General features: G+C 57.5%; 1 protein-coding gene across 5 annotated transcripts in view; it reads left to right on the top strand.

Moving 5' to 3' along the window:
• ZNF532 (zinc finger protein 532) overlaps positions 1 to 10,471 on the top strand; it is a 114,057-nt gene that overhangs the window by 44,252 nt on the left and 59,334 nt on the right. For all 5 annotated transcript variants that reach the window (XM_045296204.1, XM_045296206.1, XM_045296205.1 and 2 more), the window contains one exon: positions 966 to 3,355. In XM_045296204.1, coding sequence (XP_045152139.1) covers positions 983 to 3,355 — 2,373 coding nt within the window. In that variant the 5' untranslated portion in view covers positions 966 to 982. The remainder of the gene's footprint in view (positions 1 to 965; positions 3,356 to 10,471) is intronic.

The following is a 10,471-nucleotide window of genomic DNA, read 5'->3' on the forward strand; positions in this document are numbered from 1 at the left end:
TGGTAGTGGGAGCGGGGAGGAAGCATTTAGGAACTAGAGGAAAGTTGTATTTCTCATCGTTGTTACATTGCACCCTGACTGGCTCGTCTCCTCCCATGTGTAAACTTTTAAGATCCGTGTGTGTGTGTGAACTTTTAAGACCCCAGATGGGACTGGACTCGCAGTAGACACCTTGTGTGATGGTTTCACGCGTGTGTCGCCTGTGAATAAAGGCTGAAATCTGTCATGGGTTCTCTGGTTGTAATAACTGTCTCAAGTGTGGTCTCCCAAAGCACAACATAGAAAGGACCAAGTCGCACGCTGGCTTGAATCACGGTCATTGTGTCAGCGAATGCGGTGCTGTCGGGTGACAACGGTGTGATGAGTCTGGTGTCAGCGACCTGTTTTCTGCTCGGTACCCCTCATCACAGCCGCTGCCGCCGACCTTGCGGTGGTCAGGTAGGAGCTGTGCTGGTCCCCGTGAAACATCAGTGTGTCTGTCGTCAAGTTGATTCCAACTCCTAGTGAGCCCATGTGACAGCAGGACAATACTGCCCCCGCAGAAAGGTTGGTGGTTTGAATCCGGCAGCTGCCCGTGGGGGAAAGAGACGGCAGCCTGCCACGTTGGAAGCCCTAGGGGGCAGTTCTTCTCAGTTGTGTAGGGTGATGCTGAAACCCAACCGATGGGGCGGTTTAAACTTCCAACCTTGTGTTGAGCAGCCAGGCGCCTCTCCCTGTATCACCAGCGCTCCTCAGACCAGTCAGATGACACGCAGCGTCTTGGGGACATTGCCTTTGAGCGTTGGCTGACGACTGCTTTCAGTGAATGATTCCTGTGGTGCTCATTCGCTCACGTTGATCACAGAGCCTCCGCTCACCAACCTCCGCACTCGGCCTGGGGCCCTCGGCCGGGGGCAGTCCCCGGGGGCTGTGCATCTCCTTGTTCGCGCTGCTGCTCGCTGATGGCCTTGTCTTCTCTCCCACAGGACAGCCGATCAGATTCATGACCATGGGGGATATGAAGACCCCAGACTTCGACGACCTCCTGGCAGCCTTCGACATCCCGGATATGGTCGACCCTAAAGCAGCCATCGAGTCTGGGCACGATGAGCACGAGGGCCACATCAAGCAGCAGGCCCACGCGGACGATGACTCCCACACGCCCCCCTCCTCCTCGGACGTCGGCGTCAGTGTGATTGTGAAGAATGTGCGTAACATGGACGCCGCCGAGGGCGTTGTCGAGAAGGAGGGCCACGCCGCCGCCGGCAACGGCCTGCACAACGGCTTCCTCTCTGCCGCCTCCCTGGACGGTTACGGCAAAGACGGAGCGCAGTCCTTGAAAGGAGACGCACCTACCTCAGAGGGGACCCTCAAGGACTCGGCCTTCAGCCAGTTCAGCCCCATCTCCAGCGCGGAGGAGTTCGACGACGACGAGAAGATCGAGGTGGACGACCCCCCGGAGAAGGAGGACATGCGTGCCAGCTTCAGGGCCAACGTGCTGACGGGGCCCGACGCCCGCCAGGACTACGGCAAGCCGAAGGCCCTGGGAGGCGAGGCCGGGCCCAGAATGGGCGGCCCGGCAGCCTCGGGCAACCCAGACAAGGGCAAAGTCGTCAAGCGGGAGTCGGAAGCCAACTCCCTACACCTGAGCGTGTACGAGCCTTTCAAAGTCAGGAAGGTGGAGGACAAACTGAAGGAGAGCCCCGCCGAGAAGGCGCTGGAGAACAGGGTCCCGGACGGAAAGCTGAGCTCCGAGAAAGGTGATGGCAGCGGAGGCCTTGGGGGGGTGGCCCCGGCGAAGTCCAAGTCGTCCTCCAAGCTCTCCTCGTGCATAGCGGCCATCGCGGCCCTCAGTGCTAAGAAGGCTGCCTCAGACTGTTGTAAGGAGCTGGGGGCCCGCTCGCGGGAGTCCTCTCCATTACCCAAAGAGGCCAGTGACGGCCCCGTCGCCCTGGAGAAGTCTCCCGAGTCCCAGAGCCTCATCGACAGCATGAGGAAGGCGCCCGGGAAGCCGCCGGACAGCCCCCGCAGTGTCTCCAGCGAAAACAGCAGCAAGGGCTCGCCCTCCTCGCCGGCGGGGTCCACACCGGCCATCCCCAAAGTCCGCATCAAGACCATCAAGACGTCATCCGGGGAGATCAAGAGGACTGTGACCCGCGTGCTGCCGGACGCGGACCTCGATGTCAGCGTGGGGAGAAAGCCCTCCTCCGAGCAGACGGCCTCGGTGCTGGCGTCTGTGACGTCCCTCCTGTCGTCCCCCACGCCGGCCGCCGTCCTCTCGTCCCCTCCCCGGGCGCCCCTGCAGTCAGCGGTGGTCACCAACGCCATCTCCCCCGTCGAGCTGACCCCCAAGCAGGTCACCATTAAGCCAGTGGCCACGGCCTTCCTCCCCGTGTCCGCCGTGAAGACGGCAGGCTCGCAGGTCATCAACCTGAAGCTGGCCAACAACACCACGGTGAAAGCCACGGTCATCTCGGCCGCGTCCGTGCAGAGCGCCAGCAGCGCCATCATCAAAGCGGCCAATGCCATCCAGCAGCAGACCGTCGTGGTGCCCGCGTCCAGCCTGGCCAACGCCAAACTCGTGCCAAAGACGGTGCACCTCGCCAACCTTAACCTCCTGCCTCAGGGTGCCCAGGCCACCTCCGAACTCCGCCAGGTGCTCACGAAACCGCAGCAGCAAATCAAGCAGGCAATAATCAACGCGGCCGCCTCGCAGCCGCCCAAGAAGGTGTCGCGGGTGCAGGTGGTGTCCTCCTTGCAGAGCTCCGTGGTGGAGGCCTTCAACAAGGTGCTGAGCAGCGTCAATCCAGTCCCAGTTTACATCCCGAACCTCAGCCCCCCCGCCAATGCTGGCATCACGCTGCCCACGCGCGGCTACAAGTGCTTGGAGTGCGGCGACTCCTTCGCCCTGGAGAAGAGCCTCACGCATCACTACGACCGGCGGAGCGTGCGCATCGAAGTGACCTGCAACCACTGCACCAAGAACCTGGTGTTCTACAACAAGTGCAGCCTCCTGTCGCACGCGCGCGGCCACAAGGAGAAGGGCGTGGTCATGCAGTGCTCCCACCTGATCCTCAAGCCGGTCCCGGCCGATCAGATGATCGCGTCTCCCGCAACCAATGCGTCGGCGCCACCGCCCACCACGCAGAGCTCCGTGGGCGCAGGCGTCCACACAGTCACCAAAATCCAGTCCGGCATCATGGGCACCGTGATATCAGCGCCTCCCAGCTCGCCCATCGTCCCCGCCATGCCGCTGGACGAAGACCTGTCCAAGCTCTGCAGGCACAGTCTGAAATGCTTGGAGTGCAACGAGGTGTTCCAAGACGAGATGTCGCTCGCCACGCACTTCCAGCAGGCGGCAGACGCGAGCGGACAAGTAGGGTATCCTCCACGCGGGGGGGTTCCACGGTGGCTCCGTACACGCGGGCGCTCGACCTGCCTTCAGCGTCAGGGGGTGGGGTGCTGATAAGCCGAGGTGGGGAGGAGTACTCAAGAAACAGCAACTAAAACACGGCCGTCAAGTTGATGCCGTCTCACCGCGACCTCATAGGACAGGGTAGAGCTGCTCCTGTGGGTTTCCGAGATGGAACTCTTGATTAGAAAGCCTCGTTTTTCTCCTGTGGAGCGGCTGGTGGTTTCGAATGGCTGACCTTGCAGTTTGCAGCCCAGCCCGTAATCCACTGCACCACAGTGGCCCTCTGCGCACGGACTAGAGAGGGAAAAGGGCCCTTGTGTCCAAAGAGTAGGAACAGTGGAGAAACATGAGTATTATTTTCAGAGAAGCCTCTTTCAGGGAAGAGGATTCTTTCCAAGGTAGAAATGGTAGGTGGTAGTTGAGGACTTAGCAGCACGGACGTTCAGAAGGGGAGGGAGTCCGTGCTGGGGTTATTAGACTGTAGCTAGTCTGAGATTCAGCCGCTCACCATCTCATCCCACCATACTTAGCATCCAACTCAGGGTCACGGCCAATGTTCTGGGAGTCTAGTGGCTGTTGTGGGGGGTTAAAGAAAAAACGTGATCACTATTGTAATATATAGTTATCGAATAAAGCCTTTCTATAATTCAGCACCACTTATTGGGCACAGAAGCACTGTTTTGGTGACCTGGAAGTGTTTTCAGGCATTAATATTCACCACGGTAATGAGTGTGCACCCCAGGTGAACGGGAGCCCCCTCTCTGTTGAAGTGGGGTGTGGTGGTACTTGGAGCTGCTCATTGCGCACCAAAGGGTGTGGTCACATTGGCGATGTGTGCGGCGTGTGATGGGCACCTCTGAGCTCTGTTGCTTGCTTCCCCACGTGACAGCCAACTCTCACCAGTACATGCTGCCCGTGGAAGTCGCGGGGATGGTTGTGTGTTGGGCGGAACAGGCTGGACCCAGGGAGACCACGCATCTGGTGCTGCACGCAGGGAAGGGGCCCTAGTCCGAGGTCCTGCACTTTGGCTTTCAGATGGAATGTGTCTGGAGACCGAGCCATTTCCCTCCTCCCACTCTGTTCTCCCAGAGACATCTTTGGCTGCCTTTCAGAAGTCAGGCACTGCTATGGCGATTGTTCTTAGGCAGTCAGAGTTCAGTCACTGGCTTTTCGAGTTGGGGATACCTCAGTCAGTCATCTCTGGATTTCCAGGTTAGAGCTTGCGTAGTGATGGCGTGTCGGGCTGCTAATCACAAGGTCAGCAGTTTGAAACCACCAGCTGCTCTGCAGGAGAAAGATGAGGCTCTCTCCTTCGGTAAAGAGGGACAGGCTCAGAAACCCAAGGCGCAGTTCCTGCCCTGCCCTGCAGGGGCGCTGTGAATCGGACCGGCAGAGAGGTTGGTTTCTAAGTTGTGAGCGAGCGCTCAGGGCAGGGTTTGTCTCGGTCTCAGCCCAAGGGGAAGGTCCCTGTCTTCAGCTTCGAATCTTCCTTTCCCTGGAGATGACGTGCACGTTCCTCCCCTTCCGTATGTGCTGGCCGGTCTGCTTAACCTGCGCTTAAATATATCTCAAAAGAGACACATTTAAGACACTCTTCTTTTAAAATCATTTTGTTGGGGCTCATACAGTTCTTGTCACGGTCCATACATCACGGTGTCATGTGCATGTGTACAGATGTTGCCATCATCATTCTCAAAACATTTTCTCTCTGCTTGGTATCAGTTCATTTAACTGCTTCCCCCACCCGCCCGCCCTCCTTCACGAGCCCTTGATAATTTATAAAAAAATTTTTCATGTTTTATACTGACCAATGTCTCCCTTTACCCACTTTTCTGCTGTCCGTCCCCCTGTGGGGGGTGGGGGGGTTACTGGTAGATCATTGTGATCGGTTCTCCCTTTCTCCCCGCACCTTCCTCTTCCCCTCCTGGTATGGCTACTCAATATTGGTCCTGAGGGGTTTATCTGTCATGGATTCCCTGTGTCGTGAGCTCTTATCTGTACCTGTGTCCATGCTCTGGTCTAACCGGATTTGTAAGGTAGAATTGGGGTCATGAGAGTGGGGGAGAGGAAACATTAAAGAACTAGAGGAATGCGGTATGTTTTGTACTTCAGGAGCCCTGGAGGAGGAGTGGTTACTTGCTGGACATCTAACCACAAGGTCAGCAGTTGGAGACTACCAGCTGCTCCCTGGAGAAAGAACGAGACTGTTTAGTCCTGTCTTATAAACCCCAGGGACACAAGCAAATTCATGGACACTCTCAACATGTGTATAAGAGAGAGTTTGATACAAAGGGTAATTGTACATGAAGAAAGCATCCCAACCCAGTCCAGTCCAAGCCCATAAGTCCAATATTAGCTCTTATGTCTAATACTAACCTATAAAGTCCTGTTCAAACTCATGAAACACCGAGTGCAGCAAGATCACGGTCCAGTGGGTAGAAAGTCTTTGGATCCAGTTGTAAGCATCTCAACGCTGGCAAGGGCCTCTGTGGCTTTTCGGCTCCAGCGGTCTGGTTGTATCAGGGCAGGTCCGCGTGCCTTCTCCAGCTCCCAGGGCATAGTGCCGTGTGTCTTGTTAGTGGAGTGTCTCTCAGGGAGCGAGCCCAGGGAGATGGAGAGAAGGGCGAGACCATGGGACAGCTCCAGAACACCATGGCTGACGGCCTCGTGCCGTGGAGTCTTGTGCTGGTGCTCGGGGTCTGTTGAGCTGAGTGCTCTCTGCTTACATTGTCACCACTGGGTCGGAGAGCTGCTCTTTCTCTCCGTCTTGTGGGGCTGTGGTTTCAAGAGCAGAAGAAGCCGAGTCTTCTGTTCCCTTTGCCCTGTCATGTGTTGCTGTGTCTGCCGTGTGGTGGGGGCACTGGACAGTGCCCTGGCTTTCCCCTCTTTGCTCTAGCTTGTGTGTCTCCTCTGGGTCTCCTGGCATTGGGGGCCCTCAGCTGTGGCTTCCCTCAGTCTAGGGAAGAAGTTGGACCTGGGCAGGAAGGGAGGAACCGCCACTCCTCACTGTTTGTCCTGGTTTTGCTGTGCTCTTACCCATTTGCACTCGGCCGCCTAACTCAGGAGGGATGAGGCAGAGCTGTGTGACACCCCACACAGGGAACACCTCGGATGCTTTTTCTTGAACCATCTTTGCTGCTGCCTCCATTGGACTCTCCTGTGTTTTCGGGGGTCACGTGATATGTGCTGGGTGGCCACATCACCTCGATGGCTAAGGAGTGTCACAGAGACCGTATGTGCACCCCACGGCCAAGCCGACATCGAGGCACGCACTCACCCCTGTGCTCTGTCCTGGTTGTTGTCTGCCCAGAGCAGAGCATGCCGGGAGCTGCAGTAACTGCAAAGCCAGGGCCAGCAGCCAGCAACAGACGTGCCACGGGGCTCCTGCCTCTCGACTCCTCTTTTCCCTGTAAGTGGTGTTCCACAGGCTCCTCTGCCGTTGCCCTTCTTCTGCAGCGCAGGCGGGGAGTCTGCCTTCTCCCTCAGCAGCCACAGCCTGCGCCCTCCCTGGGTGGAATGGGGTCATGTCTTCACACAGAGCCCCAGGAGGTCACCCCTTGACACTGAGTGGACGCCGCCTCATGGCCATTTCCCGTGTATGTCAGAGTAGGACGGTGCCCTGCAGGGTTTCCGGGGAGCGTTTTGGAAGTGGGCTGGGCCTGTCTTTACAGGTATTTTGGGGGGTGGGGGTGGGAGGCCTGGAACCTTTCACCTTTCATTTGGTAGCTGAGTGCTTAGTTGTTGGCGCCACCCAGGGACCTTTTAGATTAATGCTGCCATTACACAAATGAACAGGAGCCCTGGTAGTCTAGCGGGTTATGGGTTGGGCTGCAAACCACAGAAAGTCAGCGGTTTGAAACCATTAGCCTCTCTGCAGGAGGATGGGGCTTCCTACTTCTGTAGAGATGTACAGCCTTGGAAACCCTCAGGGGCAGTGCCGTTCTGCCCGATGGTTGCTATGAGTCAGGATCAGAGCATGGCAGTGAGTTGTATCGAAGGAGCCCTGGTGGCGTTGCTGGGTAATCATTGGACTGCGAACCCGCAAGGTCGGCAGTTCTAACCTACCGGCGAGGATAGAAGGTGAGGCTATCTGCCCCCATGATGACTTGAAGCGTCAGAAACCCCGTACAGGGTGGCTCAGAATTGGAATTGGCAGCAGCTGGTAGCTTTGGCTTTGGTGTTTACACAGATGAATTGAGACACGCCTCCTCCGGATTTTCTGTGAGAGATTGCTTGTACAGGCTTACCTTGGAGATATTTCGGGGTCAGTCTTGACTGCCCCAAAAGGGCAGGGGGTGCCTCAAAGCGAGTCCCCCGGGTTAGTTTGGTTTCCCAGTGCAGATGAGCACCGGTCCCACGGGCACGGTTGTCTCTGAGGTTGAGCGTGGTCACACGGCATGGCGAAAGTGCTGGGTGTCTTATGAGAGGGACCGCAAGGTGACACCGAGGTAGATGTGAACGGAGCGCAAACTGTTGGGGAAACGACACCCGGATAGACTTCCTTGGTGCGGGGTTGACGAAAACCTTAGATTTGCACACAAATGTCCCAAACCACGGTATCTGCAAAGTGAGGTACAGTGACCCTGTGATTCAGGTCCCTTCTCTAAGGGTTTGATAGAAGCCCATCCCCAGTGGAGGCATCAGGGTCTGGAGGGATCTTTCGTGGGATTTTGAAATACCCACTGGGCTGGTGGGGGGTCAGGGGGCCCATTCTCAGCTGCCAGGGAGCCATGTCTCACATCAAGAGGAAATGAGGGGCATCTTCCCAGACCCCTCCTCTGCATGTGGCTGGGCAGCTGGCACCCCCCCATGCCCCCATCCCACCCTTGGCTCAGCACAGTCTCCAAGGGTGTGGGTGTGGCCCAGCACTGGTGGGCTGGGACTGCCATGTCTCCTGTGGTGTTTGGCTGGAGTCAGAGCCGTGATTTCCTCATCTTTTGGCTTGTTGGGGATGTTGGGATTTTTTGCTGTGTGACTACTGCCCATTCAGAGGAGCCGTGGTGACCTCTCTGAGCAGTTCTGCTCTGTCCTGTGGAGTGCCTCTGAGTTGGCATTGGGTTGGGGTTGGTGTTGCTCACTACCCTGCCAGCTTCTGCTGCTCCAAGTCTGGGGTGCGAGAGGCAGAGCGATCCGCGGAACTTACCCTGGTGTCATTCTGAGAGCCCCCGAGGCCCCCCGCTTTCTCTCGGGTTCCAGGTGGTCTCCCTAACGCCCAGGGCGGCACCTCCTGGTGGAAGAATAGCGTGCTCTCCATCCACTCCGTCTCCCTCATAGCTGCCCTGTGGTCAGGGAGTGGGCTGGAGGTTGTATCAGTTGCCCCACCTGGTTCCCAGCTGTGATATGGAGTTGAGCTTCCTTTGGGGACTGTATATCACTCACCCTCTGAGGACCCTGCCCTCCTCCGGATGCAGACAGAACCCCTGTCCAGCCCACATATCCCTCACCTGGCCCACCCCCGGGTGCAGGAAAAATAGGGGGTTCTCATGTTCTTTCCTACCTGGGGTGGCCTGCCTCCCTCTCCCTGACCTTTTGGGAACAACCTCTTCTTCATGTACTGCCGTTACCTGTCACCCTCTTCTTTATGATTTGGACGGAGCCCTGGGAGCACAGCAGTTAAGGCGCCAGCCTGCTAGCAGAAGGTCAGCGGTTTGAATCTGATAGCCCCTCCACCTGGGAGAAAGACGGAGCATCTGCTTCCATAAAGATTCCAGCCTTGGGAGCCCAGGTGTTGGAATCAATGCCACAGGGGCAGAAGTTCCGAAGGGATCTTTTCTGAGTTTTCCCGGGGTGCTTCCCAGCGCAGCAGCAGAGCCCTGCCTGTTTGTGCCACTGCCCACTGCTCGCCCCACGGGTCAGCTTGTGGAGGAAGCGGAAGTTGTGTGGTGTCTGCTGGATCCTCCCTGGCCACTTGCTCCTTCTCCTACAAAGGCCCTTGGATGGTCTACCTGCCATCCTAACTGCCACAGAGAATCTAATGACCACTGTGTCAGACCTGGCCCCGAACTTGGTGACACCCCAGTGCCGGGCTCTGGGCAGAGCTGGGAGAGATAAACGTTTGAATTCCAGGCCCACCTCGCCCTAATGTTCCCCAAGCCCGAACCCCAGTCTTGGAGCTGCACAACTCTCCGGTCAATGCTGGGGGCTGGCCGAAGCTGGCAAACCCGGGTCTCACGCTGCGTCCCCGCTGCATGTGCGCTCCAGCTGCCTGAGCCTCACGGTGCCGTGAGCACAGAGCACTTGGCAGCAGACTTAACCCCGTGGGGCGGCCCCACCGGCAGGTGTGTGATCAGGCGGGCCTGCCTGCTAACGATCCTGGCTTTGGGATTGGCGTGAGGAACTTTCCTTCTCTTCGCCATCAAATATTCAAGAGCTGAAGCCTGTCCTGTCAGTAATTCATTGATCGCTCCGTGTGTTGGAATGACATTGCTTCACCTTCTCACTAAAGCCTGGGTCAAGGTTAGCCCAAGTGCAGGCTGCGAATCCATCTTGGTCCTGTTGGGTTAGCCCCACGTCAGCCAGAGGGACAAGAGAGCCAACTGTAGAGGTCCCCTGGTCAACCGCTCCATTTGGTGCCGTAAGAAAGGAATGCCCATGGGTGATGGAGCAGAATCTCTGGGCCAGGATTCTTCTCAGTTGCAGGCGGGTTATTTGTGGTCCCTCCCGCTGATCCCTGAAGACATGGAAACACCATCTGAGAGAATCCGGAGGGGGCCCGGGTCTGTTTTGAGGGTGCAGGAGCGTGCCCCTGGTGTTGGGGTCGGCTCTCGTTTGGGATTCTCTCTGACAGCTGAAGCCAGTGCTCATTCTGGGACGCACCCCGCGCCGCTGCGTGTTCTCAGCCGAGAAGCCCTGCTGAACCGTGCTCCCCCAAACACGGTTCCCCACCGGATGCTCAGGACGTGTGTGTTGGCCCTGTTCTTAAAGTTGGTCGGATGGGACCAGTCCTTGCTGGTGCAGTTTCGACTTGGGGTCACACATACTTCGACACCCCCTGCCCCAAATAACAAAATCCAGTTACCATCCAACGGATGGTCATCCTGTGGGTGTCAGAGTACAGCTGTGTCCCTAGGGGTCCCC

Source organism: Echinops telfairi, unplaced genomic scaffold (assembly GCF_000313985.2).
Source record: "Echinops telfairi isolate 266 unplaced genomic scaffold, ASM31398v2 ScPeMD7_7400;HRSCAF=8409, whole genome shotgun sequence".
Classification (NCBI taxonomy): Eukaryota; Metazoa; Chordata; class Mammalia; order Afrosoricida; family Tenrecidae; genus Echinops; species Echinops telfairi.